This window comes from Micromys minutus (assembly GCF_963924665.1).
Source record: "Micromys minutus genome assembly, chromosome: 2".
Taxonomy (NCBI): Eukaryota; Metazoa; Chordata; class Mammalia; order Rodentia; family Muridae; genus Micromys; species Micromys minutus.
Window position 1 is genome coordinate 92,856,271 of NC_137971.1, and position 26,682 is coordinate 92,882,952.

Below are 26,682 nucleotides of genomic sequence, written 5' to 3' on the forward strand. Positions count from 1 at the left end.
ATTTTAAGATATTGAAGAAAGAAACTAAAGACATTAGAAAATGGAAATATCCCCCATGCTTATAGTAAAAATGGCCATCCTACCAAAAGCAATCAATCTACAGATTCAATGCAATATCTATCAGTATTCCAGGACAATTCTTCACGGATCTTGATAAGACAATCTTCAGCTTCATATAGAAACAGGAAACGCCTAGGATAGCTAAAACAATCCTGGATAATAAAATAGCTGCTGGAAGTATCATGATGCCCAATTTCAAGTTGGACTACAGAGCTATAGTGATAAAATCCAACTGGTACTAACACAAAAATGGATACACTGAACAACAGAATGGAACTGAAGACCCAGACAAATCCACACATCTATGGACACCTGATTTTTGATAAAGCCAGAAATGCACACTAGAAAAAAGATGCCATCTTCAACAAATGGTGCCATCAAACTGGACATCTACATGTACAATGCAAATAGATTCATATTTATCATCCTGCACAAAACTCAACTTCATACCAATCAAAGACCTCAACATAAAACCAGATACATTGAACTTGATAGAAGAGAAAGTGGGGAATAGCCTTGAACTCAGTGGCCCAGCAAAAGACTTTCTCAACAGAAACACTGTTAGCACAGGCATTAAGATCCACAATTAATAAGTAGGACTTCCTGATACTGAGACGCTTCACTGTCATTCAGACAAAGTGGCAGACAACATAATGGAATAAGATTATTTACCAACTACATTTCTAATAGAGGGCTTATACCCAAAATATATGAAAAACTCAAGAAAGTAGATATCAAGGAAACAAACAACCCAATTAAAATATAAGATGAGAATCTAAAAGAATTCTAAAAAGGGGAACTCAAATGGCTGATAAACACTTAAAGAAATGATCAGCTCTTGGCCTCTCTTGCCTCCTGGCTCTCTTGCTCTCCCACCCCATCCCTCCTCCTCCCCTTCCCTTCCCCCCTCTCCCTCCACGTGCTCATGGCCGGCTGGCCTCCCTCCCTCCTTCCCTCCCTCCCTCCCTCCCTCCCTCCCTCCCTCCCTCTCTCTCTCTCTCTCTCTCTCTCTCTCTCTCTCTCTCTCTCTCTCTCTCTCTGCCTCTACTACCCTCTTAACTCTCCCATGACCTGAATAAACTCTATTCTGTACTATACCATCGTGTGGCTGGTCCCTCAGGGGGAACAAATTCCCAACATGGGCCCCCCCAGAGGCATCTCCCTTAACCCCAGGCCTCGCCGCACCTCCATGGGCCATATGCCCCCCACTCTCTTCATCCTTCCCCTAACATTGGTGCCAAAACCTGGGACATCATCTTTTCACAACATTGGTGCCCCGTGACTTTTCCTTTCATTGGTGTGTCCTGTCATCTTTTCCTTACACCTTGTCTTCCTCCCAAGCCCCCCCCCACGTTTACCCCTCCTCTTCCTCTCCCCCCTCTCTTTCCACATGCTCATGGCCGGCCTCTACTCCTCTATTCTTCTCTCTCTCTCTCTGCCTCTACTACCCTCTTAACTCCCCCATGACATAAATAAACTCTATGCTGTACTATTTAAAAAAAAAAAAAAAGAAATGATCAACATCCTTAGACATCAGGGAAATGCAAATCAAAACTACTTTGAGATTTCATCTTACATCTGTCAGGATGGCTGAGATCAACAAAACAAGTGGTAGCTCATGCTAGTAAGGGTGTAAAGGGGATACTCATCCATCACTGGTGGAGTAACTGTATGGCAATGATGGAAATAAGTGTGATGGGTCCTCACGAAGATAGGAACCAGTCTACCTCAAGACGCAGCTTACCACTCTTGGGCATATACCAAAGGATGCTTCATTCTACCACAGAGAGACTTGTTCAAACATATTCTTGTTGCTTTATTCATAGTGCCAGAAATTACAAACGACCTACACATCCCTCAACAGAAAAAGATGTTTTTAAGATGAGGTACATTTACATAATGGAGTATTACTTAAACATTAGAATGAGGGCTGGAGAGATGGCTCAGTGGTTAAGAACACTGACTGTTCTTCCAGAGTTCCTGAGTTCAAATCCTAGCAACTACATGGTGGCTCACAACCATCTGTTATGGAATCTGATACCCTCTTCTGGTGTGTCTGAAGACAGCGACAGTATACTCACATACATAAAATAAACAAATAAATCTTCTTTAAAAGAACATTAGAATGAACTTATAAAATTCAAAAGTAAATAGAATTAGAAAAAAAAATCATTCTGAGTGAGGTCTCCCAGACTCAGAAAGACAAATATGGTATGTACTGACTTATACATGGACATTAGCTGTTAAGTCAATGATAACCAAACTGCAATCCATAGAACCACAGAGACTAGGTATAGAATTAGGGACTAGGGGAGAACAGATAAATCTCTTTAGAAAAGAGAAATAGAATAATTGGTTATGGATGGATGGATAGATGGATGGGTGGATGGGTGGATGGGGAGCTGGAATGGTGGAATCAAGTGTGGAGAGGGAAGGGAGAGAAGACAAAGGAGGCTATATGGGGAGAGACAGAATTAAGAGCTGTTTGAGAGACAGTATAGAAACCTAATGCAGTAAAAAATGGGAGAGACAGAGCTCCAACTGGACATCTCTTGTCACAAAATGAAGCTTTCCGTATTGGGGTTGGATTAAATCTAAATGAGTTCTTGGCCAAAGTGATCCCATGGAAATCCCCAAACAATCCAGTCTGTTGCAAAGACCCCATTGCTAAAGACAACACTTACACAACTCATTGAATAATGGATAAGTTGAGCTAGTATTTGCATGGGGGCCTTTACCCCTACTTTCTATTGCCCTTGGTATAGAAAGGTACTTTGCATGCTACCTTTCTAGAGAGAGAGAGAAAGAAATGTAAACACAAATCCAGACATAAACACTTTGATCTACAGTGTTGGTCTGCTTGCAGTATATGCTAAGGCAATGGTGGTACAAAGCTTGGGGAGTAACCAACCAACTTGACTTAGGCCCTCTCCATGAGATGAATCTATACCTGACAGTGCTTGAGTGACTAAGAACCGGAGACTAGAAAGCACAGAGACCTAGAATAAAAATACATACTGCTGTTAGCAATAAAATGACTCCTAATGACATTCTGCTATACTCAGCCATCTTCAGAGGAGCTTCCTCCTGCTGTGCATGGGAGTAAATACAGAGACGCACAGCCAGACTTTACACTAACTAATAAGATAACAATTATACTTTGGGACAGACAAACCATGGAGACCTGAAGTTATTGATGCCCAACTGCTAAGTACTCAACTTCTAAAGTATTGTTTAAGAACAGCTCTAGAACCACAGCTCAAAGACATTGCCTGGAGGGAAATTAGACTTCAAATCCCTGTAAGTTCAAAACTAGAGATATCATGTAGATAGTGTCAGTTGTGGTAAAAGGCATCTGGAGAGATAATGGTGGTTTTGCTGAAGCAGTATCCTCTTCTCTACAGAGGATGCATTCCATTTCCACTCCACCCCTACACACACACACACACACACACACACACACACACACACACACACAGAGAGAGAGAGAGAGAGAGAGAGAGAGAGAGAGAGAGAGAGAGAGAGAGAGAGAATATACCAATGATATGTTTTCTCCACAGTAAAATGATACTGTGACCATAACTTGCAATTTAAGAAAAAAAAAAAAAAAAAAAAAAAAACAACAACAAAATTCTCTTTAGCCTTTCACAGATAGGTTGATTTTTATTTCTTAACAATTTCAGCACACTTTTTTCCTTTTCTTTGGCATGTCCAATTTTCCAACATTGCTACTTGTTCCACTTCCATTAAGCTAACAAGGGTTACTTGAACACAGCACTGCAATACCACTCCACGTATCTGACAATTCAGTGACTAACAGGTGCCTATCTATCATACAGAGCAAGGATACTCTGAACAAACAGATGACTCACACCCAGGGTTGGTCAAAGCATTTGATTTCAACATTCTACACAGAATTTAAAATTCACAGGGGCCAGGGAAATGGCCAAGTAGTAGGACACCTTCCTTCATGTACAAGGCCCTGGGTTCAATCCCCAACAACAATATATACATAATAAAAGCTTATTAATTGCTTATTTATAAAATTATTCATTTAATATTTTATATCACAGCTGAACTCAAATAGATCAAACTAGAGAAGATAAAGCCTATTGAATATGGGCAAATTATAGATCAGAGAGTTTGCTGGAGAGAACTGGGTAAAAAGTAGCTGGAAAGTACAAAGCTTAAGAAACTATCCCTTCAAAGGAGATCTAATATGACAGGTTCATGCTAATAATTTATGCCCCAAGGCACTGCTGAAAATAAGAGAGTAATAATATTACAACTGATGGAGCTTCAAAACTGGGTGGAGCAGGAAAAGAGATGTTAAAGGCAGCTCTGCCAGAACTCTTATCACCACATACTGACTGTGTACATGTGTAAGACTGTACTTTCTATGGAATGAAATCAAAGAGAATGTAGAAAAAGACTATTAAAATAATCTAGCTAGTCATTGAACAAGTAAAAACAAGCAAGTAAGTCCCACAGATGCTGGCATAGTACCTGAAGTTGCTATCATATGTCCTTTCCAAAAGAGCTGCAAGATGTATGAATAGAAAAGTAGGACCACACAACAGAATAAAGGCAAGCAGCAGAACTCCCTTTAACAGTGACTACATGTCAAATTTAATAGAAATATTACCAGAATAGACATTATAAATATGTTCAAATTTTAGAGGAAAACATGTATGCTAATCACCCTCCCATAATGTTGTGACAATTACTTGAGAAAACCTAAGGTGAAAAGGATTTATTTTGGCTCCTGGTTTCAGGGGTTTTGATCTATGGTCAATTGGATCCATTGCTTTTATGCCTTGTGTAAGGTATAAAGAAACATCGAGGCAGAAGGGCATGAGGATGAAAAACTACTATCCACATGGTGGTCAGGAAATAGAGCAAGAGAGGGCAGGTCTTAGGGACAAGGTATAACCTTCAAAGGCAGACTTCTAACTAGTTTCGTTTTTCTAAACTGAACCTCTCCTGTCCATTCATCTGTTAATTGAAGTTAAGCCTATTGGTGAAGTAAGCTCCCCTCCCTTCTCAGTAGTACCACTACCTAAAAATGAAGTCTTTTGAAAAAAGATTTATTTGTTTATTTGTTTATTTGTTTGTTTGTTTACTATGAGTATGCTGTAGCTGTCTTCAGACACACCAGAAGAGGGCATTAGATCTCATTTCAGATGGCTGTGAGCCATTATGTGGTTGCTGGGATTTGAACTCAGGACCTCTGGAAGAGCAGTCAGTGCTCTAACCACTGAGCCATCTCTCCAGCCTTCTTTTTGTTTTTAATTTTATTTAATATTTTTTCCATACTCCAGATTTTATCCCCTTCTTGGTCCACCCTCAGACTATTCCACATCCCATACTTCCTCATCCCCCCAATCCCATCTCCATGAGGATGTCCCCACACCCACACCCCCCAGACCTCCCCACTCCCTGGGGCCTTCAGTCTCTTGAGGATTAAGTGCGTCTTCTCTTACCGAACCCAGACCCAGAAGTCCTCTGCTGTACATGTGTTGGAGACCTCATATCAGCTGGTATATTCTGCCTGTTTGGTGGTCCAGTGTTGAGAGATCTTGGGGGCCTATGTTAACTGAGACTGCTGGTCCTCCTACAGAGTTGCCCTCCTCCTCAGCTTCTTCCAGCTTTTCCATAATTCAACCACAGGGTTCAGCAGCTTCTGTTCATTGGTTAGGTGTAAATATCTACATCTGACTCTTTCAGCTACTTGTTGGGTCTTTCAGAGAGCAGTCATGAAAGGCCCCTCTTTGTAAGCTCTCCATAGCCTCAGTAATAGTGTCAGGCCTTGGGACCTCCCCTTGAGCTGGATCCCAATTTGGACCTGTCACTGGACCTCCTTTTCCTAAGGCTCTTTTCTCCATTTTTGTCTCTGCAGGATTTTTGACTATGGGGTGGAAACTCTATCCCTCCACTTGATGATCTGTCTTTCTACTGGAGGTGAGCTCTACAAGTTCCCTCTTTCCACTGTTGGGCATTTCATCTAAGGTCCCTCCCTTTGAGTCCTGAAAGTCTCTCACCTCCCAGGTCTCTGGTACATTGTAGAAGGTCCCCCCCCCCACCTTTCTTTCTGTTGGCCCTCAGGGCTTTAGTCCTTTCCCCCACCCAATACCTGATCATGTCCCCCTCTATGTCCCCTTTCCCACCCGAGACTCTCCCTCCTCTTCCTGTGATAGCTTTTGTCTCCCTCCCAAGTGGGACTGGGGTATCCTCACTTGGGCCCTTTGGCTTGTTAACCTTTTAGAGTTCTGTGAACTGTATCCTGGGTTTTTTGTACATTCTCTCTCTCTCTCTTTTTTTTTTTTTTTTTTTTTTTTTTTGCTAATATCCACTTATTAGTGAGTACATACCATGCATATCCTTTTGGGTCTAAGTTACCTCACTAAGGATGATATTTTCTAGTTCCATCCATTTGCCTGCAAAACTCAGGATGATCTCATTCTTAATAGCTGAGTAGAATTACATTGGGTAAATGAACTACACTTTCTGTATCCATTCTTCTGTCGTGGGACATTTGGATTGTTCCCAGCTCCTGGCTATCACAAACGAGGCCAATATGAACAAAGTAGAACATGTGCCCCTGTGGCATCTTTTGGGTATATTCCCAAGAGTGTTATGGCTGAATGTTCAGGTAGATCTATTTCCAATTTTCTGAAGAATCTCCAGATTTATTTCCAGAGTGGTTGTTCCAGTTTGAAATCCCACCAGCAATGGAGGCGTGTTCCTCTTTCTCTGCATCCTTGCCAGCATGTGCTGTCACCTGAGATTTTGATCTTAGCCATTCTGACTGGTATGAAGTGGAAACTCAGGGCCATTTTGGTCTGTATTTCCCTGATCACTAAGGACTTTGAACATTTCTTTAGGTGTTTCTCAGACATTTGAGATTCCTCCATAACTTGTGGAAGTTGGTTCTTTCTACCATGTGGGTCCCCAGATCATCAGGCTTGGCAACAATGCCTTTACTGCTAGTCCATCCCACTGGCCTCACTCTCTTATCACCAAACTTGATGGAGCTCACTATGTAACTGAAAGTAGCCTTGAACTCTTGATACTCCAATTTCAACCTTCCAAATGCTGGAATGATGGAGCTGTGCCACCATACCCACCAATAACATAAAAAATCTTCATAGGAAGAAATGTGTCTGCTTTACTGTTTGTTTGTATGCCAGCATCCAGCAGGAAATATTTGAAGAAGGAAGAGAAGAGGATGAGGAGGTGAAGAGAGAACAAAACAAAAACAGACAGAGAGGGTCATTAATCCTCAACTGAGGCAGAATTGGAAGTCAATTCTTCCTAATATTTTTTAAATATTTATTTACTTATATAATGTATGTGAGTCCACTGTCTCCGTCTTCAGACATACCAGAAGTCTATCTATCCTCTTGTCTGTCTCTATCTAATGGCATTGGGTTCCATTACAGATGGCTGTGAGCCACCATGTGGTTGCTGGAAATTGAACTCAGGACCTCTGGAAGAGCAGTCAGTGCTCTTAACCGCTGAGCCATCTCTCCAGCCCTTCCTAATATTTTTGATTCACACTGAACATGACTAACCCATAGACAGAAGCATATGCAGAGAGATTTTCATAAATATACAAACAAAATCCAGTTAGATCTAAAAGGAAGTGGGGCTTGGCAACTTCTGACAAGAAGAATCAAAAACAGGGTTAGTACCTAAAATGTGTTGGATTCATCACTCCTAGCTGCCAGGTGATCCTTGAAACCTGCCTACAGCTGGGTGGAGTCCAGATTTTTCGTACATTATCAGCAACTTTGGGGCTTCCATTTTACCTCCAGGCTACATATACTGTAGGCCTAACCCTTTGCCCCTAACCTTTTTATCCTGACTCAGTTTCCCTAACTTAGTATGTGTTCTTCCTCTACTTTTTGTTACAGACACTGATGTCTCTAAATGCAAAAAGACACACATACCCCTACAAGCATAAAATTATATATGTACACATACAAAAACACAAGGACACTAATCCACATAGACAGAAAACCTGTCAGCAGCAGGACTGCCATCAAGAAGAGACAAAGCAAACTTCACAACAAAGAAAGGAGGAAGGAAAACAACAGCCTGCTTAGTGAGAAAGAATTTCCCTGTCTGTCAAAGCAAGCCACCTTCTGGTTTTTCTGGAAGCATGAGGGAGGCCATCTGGGGGAGCTGCTGCCTCATCCTGTATCTGCCATTCACTGAGACAGATTGTAAAGTATGCCCACTCTCTGAAATGTGTAGCTCCATGTGTCTGCCAACTGGGACCCTTGCTTGAGTGCCAGATGACAATGTATCTTCTCCTCTACAGCACATGCTAGATCACCACAACTCCTAACTTCTAGAAATTCCCACAGCTCTCTGAACAGCAGCACTCTGGCCTTTGAACTCTACTCCCGTCAGCAGGTAGAATCCCAGTACTCAGCTCAGGAGACAGAATGAGCACAGGTTCAAAGCCAGCTTGGTCTACCTAGTCAGTTACCAGCCAGGGCTACGTCTAGTGTCAAAAAAAAAAAAAAAAAAAAAAAAAAAAAAAAAAAAAAAAACCTAGTATTTATTTCTATATAAATAAATAGTTCATATCTCTGCCTTTCTAACTAACCCTTGCCAAAGGCAAAGAGTATCTAATACTTGACTGTAGAGCTAAAATAATAGATTTAGGCCAGACTCTAACGGTCATATTTAGACTTGGTTTTTGTTTTGAGAAAGGGTCTCCATGTGTATCCCTGGCTGGCCTGAAACTTGATATGTAAACTATGCTGATTTCACAGAAATCCTAGCTTCTGCCTGTAAATTGCTGTTATAAAAGGTGTTTATTATCGTCTTAGGGTTAGTATTGCTGTGATAAAGCACCATGGCCAAAGCAACTTGAGGAGGAAAGGGTTCATTTCAGCTACGGTTTCTCATCACAGTCTATCACTGGGCTACAGAGTAAGACCCTATCTCAAAAACCAAAACCCACACTGGGACTGGAGAAATGACTCAGTGGTTAAGAGCACTTGCTGCTCTGACAGAGGACCTGAGCTCTGTTCTGAGCATCCACACCAGGCAGCTCACAATCATCTGTGGATCCAGTGACAACTTCTGGCACCAGGAACACATGTGGTACATATATATACACGCAGGCAAAAACAATCTTACACATAAAATAAAAACAACTGACTTTTAATTAACAGAGAGAGACAGAGAAAGAGAGAGAGAGAGACAGAAACAGAGAGAGACAGAGAGAGAACATGCCAAATGAGAGAGAAAGGTTTACCTCCCAAAGTAGAGGAGATTTCTTAGGGGAAAACATTTACTCTAAACCAGCAGTATTCAAGAAAGTAATAATTATTCCTCGGGCAAACTATCATTCATAACCGACAATATCTAGGGTTATCAAATGGGACAGATGAAGGTTTGCTACTAGCCTATGCTGTAGAGCTGGGATGCCACTCACTATCCTAAAATGCACAGATAGTTCCCCATAACATAGAATAATTTGGCCCAAAATACCAATTATGGTGAGGTTCAGAAACATTTAGGTCTTGGTGATGAGAAAATTTTGTAGGCAAAATGGAAGGCAAGGGAAGACCAGGATTAAGGTTCATTTATAACAAGAACACAATGATGGTTTATGAAGAACATGCTTGGGATATCGGTAGCATAGAGGAAGGAAACCAATACAGCATAATGTGAACCACCAGATAATCCACAGCCAGATTGTGAACTATTAAGAGTTTAAATAAACAAAGGTAAGCTACTCATTACAGATTGTTTTTAAATTCAGTTAGTAGCTTACAGCTCACAGACAAACCAAGGAACGAATGGAATCACATACATAATTGGCTGGCAAAGACGTGGGCATGTGGCAGTGGTACCCCTGAGCTAATGTACTCCCTTTACCAGATGAAGAGAGATGTCTTACTTCCAGTATTCAAAAAGACAGGTTTGACTTTACCTTCCCAGAAACCCTGCCCTCAGTGTGATCACTCAGAAAGCCTCATCATGTACCCTGTTGTCTTTGTCACCTCAGTGTCCTCTGAAATGAGCCATCAGCCTCACTTTGCACAAACCTCCAACTTCCCCATCCTTACTCATCTCCCTTATCTCACTACTCAATACCTCCCAGTTTAGCACTTCATTGGAAATTGTTTTGCACCGGGTGGGTATAGTGGTTTGTAGGTTGATGTCAAGGTGATACATGATTGGACAGTAGAGAATGGGGGGGTAGGTTTTGGTAAGGCAGAAGAGACAGGAAAGAGGAGATTCAAGAAGGGGCAACATGGAAGCAGATGTAGACGTTTCTCTCAGTGCATCTCTATATGAATAAAGGTTGTTATGAATATTTTATAAGGGATGAATTGTACAGGATCATTTGACTTGTTTATGTGGGTAAATTATATCATGCCAATTAGATCAGAGTATTTTGATGTGTTCTTTGATGTGGTGATTTAATTGAATTCAAGGTGTAGTGGCAGGATGCACCGAGTCTGCCAGAGTTGGGATGTGTGTGTGCAAGGCTTGGCAACAACACTCTAAGGGAAAGTGAGTGAAAACAACACACTGGGGCACTCGTGGATCACCTGGGACAGAAGCAGCTAGGGCAGGCAGAGTGGACCGCCTGGGAAGGGAACCGTGTGGAGAAGGCAGCTTGCAGATCCTGTGGCAGAGTACCACTGGCTTCACACTGGAGCAACTCTCGCAGTGAGAGCTCCCACAGACTGAGACCCCAGGGGACAGTAGCAACAGACCCTTTCACAATTACTGCAACAGTGGTGTATGCCTTTAATGCCAGCACTTGAGAGGCAGAAGCAGATGGACCTCTGTGAGTTCAAGGCAAGCTTCATCTTCAAAGTGAATTTCATGACATCCAGGTCTACATGATGAGACATGTCATAAGGAATGCCTTCTTCCACAGGGAGGAGGTGAGCAAAAGAGCTCTGCCAGCTGCCCACCTGCAATGGGTACCACTACATATGCAAGTTGTGGTGGAGAGATGGGAGAGAAAGCAAAGAAAGGGCTGAGCACAATGAAGAGAGGCAGAACTGGAGACTCAAGGATGGAGAGGAACAGCCTGATGTAAGTAGCCGGCCCTGCCACCTGAGACCATGGTCAAGGTCTCCCATCCCAGGCTGCAGCTGAGGACCATATCTGGGCCCTTGGCCATGCAGCAGCAGGGCCCTGTGTTGATGTTCATGGATCATATTACCACCAGAGGCCATGTAGATGTCCCTGGTCTGGGCTGCCACCTAGGACCATGTTAATGTCCAAAGGCTGCGCAGAGATAGCTGAGGCAGGCCAAGAGAGCTGGCTGCAGCACTTAGGAGAGTGGGCCCTGAACCACATCTGGGTAACACAGTAGAGCTGGGCATGGTGTGGGTTGGGGGGGGATGATAAGCTGGCCCCAAGGGCATGCTCAAACACTCATCTATCATGAGGTGGCATGGACAAGGAAGACAATCTCCTGCCATCTCAACCCTTGTCACCTGGGACAGGCAGGAGAGCTGGCCCTGGGGTCATGGGGTTATGAGGTCACGATAGCAAGAGAACTGGCCCCGCTCCTTGCTGGCTGAGGCATTGGGTAAGCCAGCTGGGGCAGTGCTAGAGAGCTCACCCTGAGGGTGTGGGTGCAGGGAAGCCAGCAGGCTGACCAACTCAGTTTCACCCAGGCCTAGATCAAGGGCTATGAGTTGGCCTACCCCAAAAATCTTCGCCATCTATGAACTGCTGGAGTGTGGAAAGGGGCCAGTCCTGCAGATCCAAAGTTGCATGTTCTCCATGACACAGGGCAATAACAAATACCCAAGAGAAATTCTAGTTAGAATCCATTATTGATGGTGTAACAAAAGCCAGAGTTCTCAAATCAGACCAATGAGTCAACGTAATGAATATCTGCAAAAAGATGTGTGGACAGAGGGGTTACTGTGTGACACAATGTGATGTGCTACAATTTCCACGGTGAGATCTTTGTTGGTTGGTTGGTAGGTTTTGTTTTTGTTTTCTTTGGGAGGTATTACAATGGCAGGGAGCTGATATGAATGGATGGAGAAATAAGTGGAATTGGGGTATATATGATGTGAAATTCACAAAAGAATCAATGGCAAGTCCTTTCCTAAAGGAAGAGAGGGAGGAAGGAAGGTATGGTAGTTTGAATGAAAACGCTACCCATAGGCTCCTAGGGAGTGGCACTATTAGGAGTTGTGGCCGTGGAGAAAGTATGTCACTGGGTGTGGGCTTTGAGGTTTCAGACGCTCAAACTAAGCCCAGTGTCACTATCCTGACACTATTCTTGCTGCCTCCTGATCCAGATGTAGAACTGCAGTTACCTCTCCAGCAGCATGTCTGCCTGCCTGCCACCATGCTTCCTGCCACAATGATAATGTACCAACCCTCTGAAATACAAGCCAGCCCCAATTAAATGTTCTCCAATATAAGAGTTGCTGTGCCATGGTGCCTCTTCACAGCAATAAAACTCTGACTAAGACAGAAGGAATGAAGGAAGGAAAGGGAAATTGTCTTGCTTGCTCTCTAATCTGTCTGTCTATCCTCCTGTCTGTCTCTGTCTCTGTCTGTCTCTGTCTCTCTCTCAAAAAATGCTCAAGGAGAATATCATTAGAGTAAGAGAAAATAGAGTAGTCAAGATAAAAATCTCAGGGAGAAAGAACATGGAAAGGAACAAGAGAAAGCCATACCTTTTGAGTTAGGCCAGCATGTTCAGCAGTGAGAAATCCCAAAGTGCTAGGGAAAGCATGCTAAGGTCTGGGTCAGTGTCCTAGTTAGAGTTTCAGCTGCTGTGATGAAGCAGCGTGAACAAAAGTAAGGTGTTTATCTGACATTTCCACATCATAGTCCGTCACTTATAAAACTCAGGATGGGGAATCAAACAGGGCAGGAACCTGGAAGCAGGAGCTGACTCAGAAGTCATGGAGGGGTGCTGCTTACTGGTTTGCTTCTTACAGTTTGCTTAGCCTGCTTTCTCATAGAACTAAGGACAACTGACCCAGGGACAGCACCACTTACAATGGTGTTGGCCCCGCCCCTTCAACACAAATTAAGAAAATGCTGTACAGCTGGATATTGTGGAGGTTTTTTTTTTTTTTTTTTTTTTTTTTTTTTTTTTAATTGAGGTTTCCTCCTCTCAGATGACTTCAGTTTGTGGCAGGTTAATATAAAACTACTCAACACAGCCAGAATCTGAAAGAAGGAGATGATGATGAAGGTGAGGAGGAGGAGAAAGAAGAGGAAGTGAGGGTGGTGGTGGTATCAGTTGTTGCTCTGTTCTGAGTTAATACTCCACATCTGCAGCCAAAAGAACACCAGACTTTCCCACTTAAAAACTGAAAATGACAGCCTCTCTATTCATTAGTAATTGGTAGGTAGCTTATGAAGTCTGTGCAAGGGTTAATGACTAATGCATAGAAAGCACCTTGTATAATACCTTGTATAATACAGAATAGACTCAGCATAACTTTTATGGTTGTTACTAGCATTATCAGAAAGAATAGCTACAAACAGGCCTGTTTTCAAAACTTGGCTTTGCTACTTAGTGGCTATGTGAACTTAAGCAAAAAGACTTCAACTTAGAAGGCATTTCTCCCAACTATTTAAAGAGAATGACTATTTTCAGAATTATTATCAGAATGTAATGTATACAAAGCCACATGCACAATGTCTGACACACAATAGGTGTTAAAGCTTTGGGTTTTTTTCTCCTTTTCCTACTATGATGGTACAGTCACAGTTAGTGAGAGCTAGACTATACAGCAAGAATTCCAAATTAGGTCCTGGGGATTCCGGTTAGTAATAAAGCAACTGCCTGGCACAGCCAGGCATAAATGGACATAATGATCCCCAACACCAAAACACATAAAACAACAATAGAAAAATCACCACCATCAACAAAACGAACTTCAAATTGGCCATCTCACCATACCATGACACCACACCATTCAGCAGCGTGGCTGACTTGAGCCTGGCACGGCGCAGGAAGTAGTCCATCTTTGCTTGAGTGGTTGGCTCTTGCTAAAGGAGAGCTAACATGACAGACAAAGGGGTGGAAGGAACCAGGAGATAATCTGAAATGTCTATGACACAAATGAGAGCAGCGCCAGTGGTAGGACGTGTGTCTAGAGAATCTAACAGCAGCTAAGGCCAGATCCGAAGGGATGCAACGGCAGGAGACCACACACGAGACACAGAGCCACCATCTGGCTTTGGAGATTACTGGCAGTGGATACAGTAGGAGTTAGTAAGGAAGACCCCAGTGGCAGGGCAGGCTTGTCTACAATTACCTGGTTATAAGGAAAGGAGGCACAATGCCTAAAGGGGAATATCAAATTAGAAATCATGGTCATAATTTTTACGTAGAACCCTGCTACTTTCCTTCACCCAAATCAGCCCATGCTAACTGCATTGAGCCCTCTTCTCTTCTGCACACTACTTCCCAGCACATCTGAACCCCTGCCTACCTTTGGATTATTGCAAATGCTCTTGATGATAGTTCCCTTCAGGGTTTAGTCCCACAGACCAAGCACTCAGTAGCGGCTATCGCTACCCACAGCCTGCCATGCAGAAGGTTTCAAACTGCCATGTGGATACTCGGAATCAAACCCAGAACCTCTGGAAGGGTAACCAGTACTCCTAACCAGTGAACCATCTCTTCAGTCCCAAGTTACAAACTTGAAGCAATCTTTGCTCTGCCTCTCCTTATAAGTATTGGGATCTTAAACATGCACCATCAAGCCAAAGTTCTTACATATACATTTTTAAACTGGTTTCTTCCACTCAGCACAATGTTAAGATTATCTGTTGGGTACAGCAGACTTCATCTTTTTATGGTAGACATCCCAGTACTCAGGAGGCTGAAGCAAGAGGATCACAAGTTTGAAGCCAGCTTGGATTAGTGACTTCCATCTCCGAGAGTTTGAGTTAAAATTGGCCAGCACCATCCATGCTAACCCCCATAATGTCTGTTCCCACCCCTGAGACACAGGAGGCCAAGCACCTCCCTGTAGAGAGAGGGAAAAAAAGTCCAAGATCAGGGCCAAAAATCCACCAATCCCTAGCCACCCTGGAAAGCTCCCACCCACCCATCCACCCACCAAGAAACCTTATATAAGGCCTGCCTTGGGGCCAAAGAGATGACTCAGTAGTTAAGAGTATTGGCTGTTCTTCCAAAGGACCTGAGTTCAATTCCCAGCACCCACATATAGCAGTTCAAACGGTCTTTAATTCCAGTTCCATGGGATCTGATCTCCTCAATCACACACACAAGCAGGCAGAACACAATGTACATAAAATAAAAATAAATAAATCGCTTAAAATATCTCCTTCCTGCTCATTTCTTTGCTGCTTCTCTCCCAAGCATAAGCAGCCACCCACTGGTGTCTTTCTCAGTACATCTCCTAGGATACATAAAACCCTGTCTGGAGAAAAAAAAAAAAAAAGCAACGAAGGTCCCAATAAGATGGTTCAGAGGTCACACCTGATGACCTGAGTTCAACACCTTAGACTCATATAGGATGGAAAGAGAGAACCAAGTCCTGCAAACTGTCCTCTGACTTCCACATACATACATACAATTGTATGTAAGTATACATACAAATGGGTGCATAAACACACACACACACACACACACACACACACACACACACACACACACACATAGTCTAACTTAAGTAAGATAGTATTTTTAGAGTCCACCTCAGACTATCAGGATAATCTAACACTGAAGTAAATCCTTTCCCCTACAGTTTTATTACCAGCTCAGGAGTTCCCACACTGCTAACTTAGTAAAAACCCTTGCCTTACTAAGAAACCATTCCTGCCAGGCATGGTGGTTCACACCTGTAATTCTAGACTGTGGAGCCAGAGTCAGGAAGATTTTTGAGTTTTAGTTCAACCTCAGCTACATAATCAGTGCCAGGCATACTCAAGGTTGGAACCGTATCTCAACAAAATACACAATGAAATGAGTTGTGGAATGTAGCTCAGGGGCAGAGCAATTACATAGCATTCATAAAGCCAAAACAATGGGAAAAAACCATTAAATTAGCACTGAGGTAAACCTTTCAGTTTTTTCAGTTATCTGAAAAACTTACCAACATGAGGCAGAATAAACTGGGCTTAGGTACACTAGGGATTACCCAGTACTTCACACATGCTAACAAACCACTGTGATCTGTATCCCATGCTCTTTTACTAATTCCCACTCACTAAGTTACCTAGACTAGGTCTAAACTCTGGAAGCCCAGGCAGGCCTTAAACTTGCTTCCTTCCTCAGCTTCCCAAGTATCTGGGATCACAGGCTTGTGACAGCACACCTATGTTAAATGAGGCTTTAATAGTACATCATTTCATACTTCCTGGGTAATTTACACTATGCAGAGATAGGACACAAAAATCTAAGGTCCTTGACAACCAGGGCAACCAGAATTTTTCTACTACACCACCTTACCATCCATTACCTCAGCTCTGCTCTATCTACCTAACACCATTTCTGTCCCACACATGTTTAGACAACTGAAGCACACACATTTACTAGTTTCTCACTCTAAGTCTCAGATGACAAGGGACGGTGGAACTGCACAGTGGTGGACCTGGAACCTCTAACCACAGAGTCTGAGATCACAGTGAATGGGGGCAGGCCAGGCAAGGCAGAGCTATGCTGAAAAGAACTTCTCATCACTGGTTAGACAAAGTAGGTGACAGCTTTTGTGTTATTTTAGAACAGTTTGTGCTGATGAGATTTTTGTTGTGGTAACATTCCTCTAAGAAAACATTTTCTTCCTTCCCTCTTTAACAAAGCAACTCAATAGAATGTTAAAAAAAAAACGTTGACAAAGATGTCCAGAAATTTGCAGATCTTATATTATATCAACATTTTTTTTGAGACAGGATCTCCCTCTTTAGACCAGGCTGGCCTCAAATTCACAGAGATCCTCCTGCATCAGCTTCCCAAGTGCTGTTATATTATTTTTTTTAAAAAAAAACTTTATTTATTTTATGTGTATGAATATGTTTTCCCTGTGTTGTGCCTGTGGCAGTCAAGGGGGAGCTGGATCCCCTGGAATTGGAGTTAAGACAGTTGTAAGCCCCCACATTGATACTGAGAACCAAACCCTGGTCATCTGTAAGAGCCACAAGTGCTCTTACCCACTAGCCATCCCTGTGGCCCCACTCCATCACAGTCTCAGTTGTTGAACTCCCCGTTCTCCAGTCTCCGGGCAACGCTAGAACAGTGACCAGGATCTCTCTAGACCTCTTCCCTAAGAGGAACGTGGGTCCATTTGTTTGGTCCCCTGAAGACCTCCAATATTTCTAGATAAGACTAAAAGTTGAGATGCCCAAAGTTATCTGTACTTCTATCACTTGGCTCTCTGCAACCCGGGTAACCTGCAGCTTCTCTTCTATTCAAACTTTACCTTTCTTCCGCCTTCAGTTCCTTAGGCATTACTGATCATTACAGAAGAGTCCCCTCTACCAACCAATTAGCACAATGTCATTTCCTACTTGCCCTATCTTCAGTGATAAAGAATATTTAACAAGCCAGTCTCTTCTATAACAAAATTTCTCTATTAGGCAATTCTTTATTCCAAAAAAATATTACTGGCTTTTAATTTCCCCACATTGGTCCTGTTCTACAGTTAAAATAAAGGAAACAATACAATGTATAACAGCATGGGCTTTGAAATCAGATATAGGCCCAAATCTGGTATGTATCTTTAAGTAAATGTTTAAACTTTCTAGCATCTCAGTTCCCTCATAATAAAACTGACTTCTGACGATAGTTAAGAAAATTAGAGTAACTATGTAAAGAGCTTAACGCTATCTTACACAGAGCAAGAGATAAATCAAGGACAACTAGTTCCACGGTCTTCATTATCATTTGCTTTAGAGAAGGTCGAATGTAGCCTGGGCCAGACTTGACTTGAACTCCTGATCCTCTTTTCTCCACATCCAGAATGCTGGGATCACAGAACTTGACCACAGTACTCAGCCAATTTGTCATTTTCAAAATCTAACTTCTCAACTCCTTCTGTATTTAAAGTCAAATATATTACTTCAATGTCAAGGGTTTGATGTGATAATTGACCAGTCTTGTCACTGAGAAATGATTAGATCAAAAAGACTCTGACTTGTTAATGGATTATTGATCCGGTGCATTAATAAAATGATGGTATTATAGAGAAGTGGAGCCTAGTTGTAGGAAATACATTGGCATGTGTGGGTACAACCTAAGAAGATAGATCATGTTCTAAGACCCTTCTATTCTCTTTGCTTTCTAGTTGCCATAATGTGGGAACCTCTGCTCTAACACGTGCTCCTTGAAATGATTAGTCTGCCTAACCAGAAGCCCGGAAACAATGGAACCTACCATGCGCTATAAGTTCTCAAATAGCGAGCTATGATAAATCCTTCCTCCTTTCATTTTTCTGATATTTTACCACAACAACCAGAAGCCAGTCACTTCTTTTCCAGACTCCAGTTTCTTCACTAGCCTGTAGTGAGAAAAGAATGTCTCTCTTAATCTGTCTTTACTGCCCTGTCTGCACACCTAGCACAGTGAAGGGCACAAATGGACATGTAATGTTAGATGTTAGATGGTGACGGTGACAGTCTCTATCATTCATATCACCCCTCTCTGGATAGTCTCTTGCTGTTCTAAATCATTCTGATGATGTGACATCCAAAACTGGACACAAACTCAAAGGTAGACTATTTACAAAGAGAAGAGACTAGGCTTCTCTGCCCCAATGCACACTATGTCACTACTGAACATTTAGCATGGTGTGGTAACTTCAACAAACTGCTGGTGTGTTGAGCTTGAGATAAAAAAACCACATCTTTTCTACATGAGGAGCTTTTACTCTGGCTGCTGACCTGGACTTATAGTGATGCCAAAGGCATGACAGTAAGACAGCTCTTTTTTTTTTTTTTAAAGAGTTTTCTTTCTCTAGTTTTTATTAACTGACTTCCATAAACTGTGTCTTTAAAAATAGACTGACCACCCTGATTTTCTTCTTCCTCCCGAATAAGAAAATAAAACCCCAGAAGGTAGGATCTGACTATTCTTGCCTTCTTTCTCACACACCAACAGAAGGCTGAATACAGATTAACATTCTCTTTCCACGATAAGACCACATTAAAGAGCCAACAAAACTATAGAGACCACTGGAGCAATCCCTTCAGTCCCAAATACTTAAGTCAGTAACTATGCTATCCACTAGTCAGCAAACCTGTTCCACTGGGCATCATCCGACCTGATGGGAATTAATTCCTAAAAGGCAACAAGCACCGGCCGTCTCTCCACACAAATGGGCAGCTTTCAGGGATCATGTCACACAGAGAGAAGAGCCACAGAAAGATTACCTCATCGCTTTCTTCCACGTCCACATCACCATTGGCGTCATCATCCATCAGCTTATGGATGTTGCGGACGGCCTCAAAGCTGAGCTTCTCATCCTCACTGTGGCACAGGGGCTTGTCAATCCGGCAGAACTCTATATAGAAAAACCAAGGGACAACATTACTCAGAGCTGCCACTCAGCCCCCACCAGCCTCTTGTGTCAGCAATCTTAGCTTCCAGCTCCTCACTCCTCATAGGAGCATTTTAATACACTACACATACAGTGACAGAAGTGTATCATCCAACCTTTACCCATCTCTTGGAAAATGTGTTGAGCATCCCCATACAAACACAATGCTTTATCGTTCTAATAGCTCTCCAGCAGGCGAATCTAACACAGGACTAGGCCTACTCTAGGACACTGACACAGCACAAAGAGCTCATAAATCAGGGTGGAAAACCAAGGGAACAATATATACAGGAAAAAAAGGTTGTACTCACTAATAATCAAAAAACTACATCATTTTAAACATAATTATTGGTCAAATAAACAAATGTAAATTCATATATTTTATAGCACTAGAGCAATCTGAATGTCTAACTAAATGGCAGAATCTTCCTTTTTGTTTACTTTGCATTAGAAACACATATAATATCAACCATAACCTAAGGTAGGTAGCTGTTATTGTCCTTCTGTCCAGTCTCTCCAGATTTACCTAGTCCTGCTATAGCCTACCCACGGGAGCCCCTCCTCTAAGACCACCTACAGACTGAGCCTCTTACTTTGTCACTAAAGGTATATATAATGCTTTTGTAAATATGCAGATTTAGTAGGTTTTTTTCAAATAATAGAAATAGTATACCAGGCACTAGTGACCAAAGGCCTTGAGGCTGGACATTCCCTAAGGTCATCCAGCACTTTTCCAAAGACCTATGGCAACTGCAAGACGTTTGTATTCCTACCAACAGGCTCTGCTATGTAACCTGAGCAGACAGACAGGTGACCTTTGCCGCTGGCATCCTCTAGCACAGAGGATTAAGGGGATGAGGCTAAGAGAGGACAAAAGTTTGATGTCCCACATAGTGTTAGAATTGTATCCAGAAAACCATGTCAGCCAAAATTTACAAGTAACTCCTTCATCTGAGCTTTTCCTTGTCCTCCTTGAGACCTTTTCTGTATCTTCCACACAGGCAAGCTTCCTACGGCCATCAGGAATACCATAAGAGATCCACTCAGTTATCAATGCATTCTTTACTTCAATGAAAGAATCCTGAACTTAATGTCAAAAACACAAACACCAAAATCCCATCCATAATCAATTATAAACTACATGACATTAGGCAAATGGTTGAACTGCTTTGCGCCTCATTTTCTCATCTGCAAAAACAGCAATGATGTGCTACATGCACTTTTGTGAGAATTACATTAAACTATATATTTTAAAGCATCTCTCAGGCTAGGCATGATGTTGTCCAGGCATAACAGAACCTGAAGGTAGATCAGGAGCACTGGGAGTCTTGACTACTCAGGGAAGCTGAAGCCAGGCTGGATGACATGAGATCCTGCCGTTACATTAAAAAGATTAATTTAAAAATAAATAATAAACCTGATATTCAGTATATTTCTAGTCTTCTTTCTTCTTTCCCGATCAGCAAGTGAATAATTCCCATATTCACATAACTGATTTTTCCTGACAGAAATAGAAAAATCAAAGAAACCTCAGTTCTATCTGAATGTGAGTAACTAGTCCTATCCCTTTAGTCATAGCTTCTTAAACTGTTGGTTACATAAGTGGATGTGGGAGCTGAAAAGCAAAAGGTGGTAAGACAAAAAGGCTTTGAACATGCAACGATCAAAGACTAATTCAAAATAAAAGGCATAATGACTCTGAGGTGTTGCCATGTCGCATTGTGCAACTTCACTGCAGTCTTGGTTGTGAACACACGGCGTGCTGACTTTGCATAGTGCGGGCCATCACACCACACGACGAGGACCGCTTGCCTGAAAGTACCTCAGCTCAGATTTCATTCAGACTTTGGTGGGGAGAAGAGATGAGACGAGGTCTTGTTATGTACCTTGTCTAACCTGGAACTCATTATATAGACCAGGCTGGCCTCAAACTCAAGAAGATCTGCCTGCCTCTGCCTCCAGAGTGCTGGGATTGCAAATGGAAGCCTTAGTCACCACTGCTGCTGGGTTAGGTGGCCAGCCAGCCCCAGGCATGCTATTGTTTCTGCTTTCCCAAGCTGGAATTACAGGTGTTAGGTAGAATTATGGCTTTGTACACTTGTATACCTAGAGTTACATAAAACATCTCAAGCAAAAAGAGGTCATATGTGGGAAGATTAGAGAAGCCTGTTCTAAGTGAATAGACAACTGATTCACTATAAGACTCTGACAACGACCTGAACTCCCTCTACATTTATTTGCATCTACCAGTAACATTTACCACCCAGTGCTGCAAGTGTCTTCTTAATATAATGCCCCTAGATCGTGATCTCCATGAATTAAAGTCAGCATGTCCCTAGCAGCATCCAAAATCCAATTTCTTGATAAGTGTTCTATTTTAAAAAAAAAAACTTTAAAGAATACCTTAATATTAATTTTAGGGGGACAAAAGAAAATAACTAGAAGCAAAAAGATCAAGGCCCAAATTCTTGGACTTTTAGTCTCAGGAGCTCTGTATATGGTCAGACTCTTTGTTTTTATGAGACAGAGCTTCTCTGTTTAACAGCCCCGACTGTCCTGGAACTCATTTTGTAAACCAGGCTGGCCTTGAACTCACAGAGATGTGCCAGCGTCTGCCTCCCAAGCGATAGAATTAAAGGTATGCACCACCACATCCAAACTTTTTAGTCAAACTTTTTAATTCCAAATAACTGTTTGATATTAATCTGGTGTCTATCAGAGGGCCAGCAAGATATAGTTCAGTGGGTAAAACTGCTTGCTGTGTAAGCCGATGACCTGAGTTCAATTCCCAGATCTCATAGGGGACAGAGAAAACTATGTTCTGAAAGTTTCACCCTCTGGTCTCTGTACGAGCCATGGCATGTATAAACCTGAACATATGCTTGCGCACACACAATACATATATACAATGATAATTAATTAAATTTTTAAAAGAAATCAGGTGTGGTGGCAACTTTAACAAACACTTGGGAGGTAGAGGCAGGAGGATCAGCAGTGTAAAAGCAATCTCAGCTACTTAGGGAGCTCAAGGCTACATAAAACTATGTCTCAAATCTGAAAGAAATAACTAAACAGGTAAATGTAAAAAAAAAAAAAAAAGAAAGTAGACATTAAAACAAATCTTTATATTTAGATATTAACTAGAGAATAGAATGTCCCTAACAAATTAAGGAAAACAGCATGCTTAATAAAAACTAATTATGTTTTATGGACTGGAGAAGGCAGCTCAGTTGGTAGAATACACAAAGCCTGCAATCTCAGCACTTGGGAGGTAGAAGCAGGAGGATCAGAAGTCCAAGGTCAACCTTAACTACACATTGAACTTAGGCCTGCCTGGATATGTCAGACTATAAAACATTTTCTGAAAACATCTTCATGAGAAGGGAAAGACTTTCACATTTTTGTATCTACTTTCACATTTAAGCTGTTGAATGTAGCTTTCACTGTGGATCAGACACAGACATGTAGTTGGAAAGGGGTGGGCTTATTTTAATAGCTTTTCCAGATAAAAACTATGGCTATTCTCTGCTTCTGTATCTAAACTTGATAAGTGGTCAGGTTAGTTTAAGACTACCTGCAATGTGAACAAACCCGTTACACTCTGTAACATTCATATGCATTGGTCTTGTACTTTGAATGAATCTTTTATACATGCACAGTTTTGTAATATGATAAACAGCTCATTTGAAAACACTCAGTTCTAGGTTATGCAGAATATTCAAATGTTGACACATTCTATTTAGACAATATCAAAATAATCATAGTCATTAATGTTACCACTGATTTAATCAGAAAAGCTGTCAAACACACAGTGACTGAAACAAATTTTCAGAAACTTAATTTTCACTTAAGAATTGGTATTTTACAATTGGCAGCAGATATTATCATTTGTTTTCCTTCAAGTAAAACATTATTTCATTCAGTTTCAAGAAAATGTCAGATTGGGTACTAATGCTCAAGCCTGTAATTATAGAATGCCAGGAAGCAGCTCACCTCCAGTTTCAAGTCAGCCTGAAATTCAAAATAAGACCTTGTCTTAAAGGGGTTGGGGAAGCTGGGAGCTCACCAGTTAAGAGCACTTGCTGTTCTTCCAGAGGACTAGGGTTTGATTCCCAGCACCCACATGGATACCAAGAGCTATTGGTTAACTTGAGTTCCAGGGAATCTGATGCCCTTTTCTGGTGCTTTTCCTTCAGATAACCGTGAAGCAGAGTTTTATTAAATTATGTCCCTTGAATACAGCATGTATTTACATGTATGTATACATCTTAATCTTTATTTTTTACATTTATTATTTACAGGCATGCATCTCCTAAAATCCTTGTAATTTTTCAAAATGATAAGGGCATCTCTGTACGCTAATGGCATATACTAATGTAACCTCTCAGCAGCATCAGATGGAGGCTAGTCCTAAGAAAAGCCAAGCCAAGGTTAAAAGACTGTTTCAGTCTCACTCCTCAACCTTCAAGGAGGAATTCAGAGTTTGATACTTGGAGCTCACATGATGGAATGAGAGAACTGACCCCTGCAAGACATGAGCAGTCTCTTACGATTATTACTGTGGCAGAGGAAATCTCAAAGTTCTTTCCCAAGCGTCCAAATCTCTTTCTGTCCCCAAGGCACAGTTAGTCATTTATTGCTCACTGTTCCATGCTTCCAAGCACTTTGTACATAATTCTAGTATATGAGTTTTCACGTTCCTCATTGTTCACATGCCACATCCAGAAAAGGGCAAGAACCAAGTTTAACTCATTTTATTCCCGAGAGTCCAGCCTGTCATCTCTGCTAACGTTCTCTATGTCAAGCACAAAATCAGCAAATGCTGGCTGGCTAACTGAATAAGTGGATAAACCCTTGCCCTCAGAAAGAGATCAAAAGGTTAAGACTGAGAGAGCATTAGCTCTGGGAAGACTCTCAGATTTGGCCAAGAACCAGAAGTTTTTGAGATAAAGTTACAGGGAAACGAAAGTGGCTATGGGGTAGGGGAGGGCAGATGAACAGACTGAATAGAAATACGAAGACTATGGATACAGGTTTAGTGTTCACAGGGGAAAGGTCCCCAGTGAAACGCATGCAAGTCTAGTCACCAAGGAGAGAGATCAGGTCACTGGGGTGTGTACAACCCAGCCAATTTGAGAGATGTCCCTGTACTTATTAGAACACCATGTCCTCGTGTCCATGAAGAGACCCAGTTCTTCTCAGCAGGAGGCAGGAATTCAGAAGAGCTTTAGAGCCTTTCTTCTGAACAAAACTGGCACTGCCTTCAGTTTTCCAAGCAGCACTGACAGTAATAACCCCAGATTCAAAACTCCAACCAAGCTTACTTCTCTCCCACGGGTCATTTATCAAAAACAGAGTGGTGGCACATGCCTATAATCCCAGCATCCAGGACAGAGAAGTAGGGGGACACCACAAGTTCCAAGCCAATTTACTCTACATAGCAAGCTCCAGGCTAGCGAAGATTTCAAATACTGTGTTGTGAGCTACCTCATGTGGGTGCTAAGAACTAAACTGGGATCTTCTGCAAGAACAGTAAGCACTCATAACCTCCGGACCATTTCCCCAGCCCTTCTTCTCATTATTCTTAGGATAAATGTCAAATTTCTTGTTTGTTTGTTTTTCTGGCGCTGGAGAATTTACCCAGGGTATTGTGTATGCTAAGCAACAGCTCGTTATACAGCTACATTCCCAGCCCAGTGTGGAGATCTTTTCAATTAGCATGCTTAAGATTAAATCATATTCCCCCACCAGAGAAATAGCTTGTTATAATTTTAAGTGGCATTCTATTAAATGCATATACCACAGTTTACTTATCTGTTCACAAGTCTTTTTTTTCCTGATACAAAGCTACTACAAACACTTGCACATATTTATCCAAATAAAGATATACTTGAATTCCCCTTGAGTATCTAGATGTGGAAGTGCTGGGTTACACAAAAGGAGTATGTTTGACATTTTGACAACCCCATAGGTAGACCAACATTGTCAACTAACCTGGACCTATGGGAGCTCTCAGAGACAAGGGCATACATGGGCTGGTCTGAGACCCCCCCCCCCCAGCACATATGTAGCAGAAGGCTACCTTGTCTGGCCTCAGTGGGAGAGGATGAACCTAATCCTGTAGAGACTTGATGCCCCAGGGTGGGAGGATAACTGGTGGGAGCACCCTTTCAGAGGCGAAGGGGATGGGGGGATGGGGGCAACATTTGGGATGTAAATAAAGAATTAACTAATAAAAAAAGAAACTGTCAAACTTTTTCTAAAGTAGCTATATCAGGAGAGAGTATGATGGATCATACATTTAATCCAAGCACTTGGGAAGTAGAAGTAGGTGGACCTCTGTTAGAGAGAGGGGGTGGGGGGCTGTACTGCAGCACACTTCAGTCCTCCCAGGAACATATACTCTGTGTACTGAGTGATGGTAACACTCAGTCCAGTTGAGAACTACATAGAATTCTTCATCTATAATTTGCAAATCCTAACTTATGCTGTCTTTCTCTGGTTAAACTTTTTTTTTTTTAACTTCAAAAATCTTCCTTGTCATCCCTTCCCCCCAAACTTCATTAGGGCAACATAGTATGTTCCCAAAAGTAACAGATACTGTTCGTTTACATTTTTCAATTGTAATGACTTGTCTTCTCTACTAAATACTGAGTTTCATGGTAGCAGGAATACTAAATGTCTTATTCTTGGCTGGTTCCTGGCTTCAAGCCAATACTTAGCACTTAGGAAAGTCTATAGCACCAAAGTTAGACTTAAATAAACATTTGTCAAATGAACAAATGAATTCCCACAAGAAATTACTGAATGAAAATATTCAAACAGAAATGAATAAATACAGTACTTGCTCACAAAAATACTTAGGAAAGAGGGGTTGAGGAGATGGCTAAGTAAAGTGCTTATTGCACAAGCATGGGGATATGAGCTCAAACCGTAACATTTACATAAAAAGGTGGGTGTGGTAGCATGTGCCTGTGACCCCAAAATTCAGGAGCCAAGTGAATCCTGGGGATTTACTGGCCAGCCGGTCTAGCTGAAATTGAAAGTTCTCAGGTTCAGGGAAAGATCCTACCTCAGAAACTAAGTC

The 26,682-nt window shown here is 41.9% G+C and overlaps 1 protein-coding gene across 6 annotated transcripts in view; it reads right to left on the reverse strand.

The window, feature by feature from the left end:
- STIM1 (stromal interaction molecule 1) overlaps positions 1-26,682 on the reverse strand; it is a 159,296-nt gene that overhangs the window by 56,405 nt on the left and 76,209 nt on the right. For all 6 annotated transcript variants that reach the window (XM_080913537.1, XM_080913538.1, XM_080913539.1 and 3 more), the window contains exon 2: positions 19,429-19,559. In XM_080913537.1, coding sequence (XP_080769663.1) covers positions 19,429-19,559 — 131 coding nt within the window. The remainder of the gene's footprint in view (positions 1-19,428; positions 19,560-26,682) is intronic.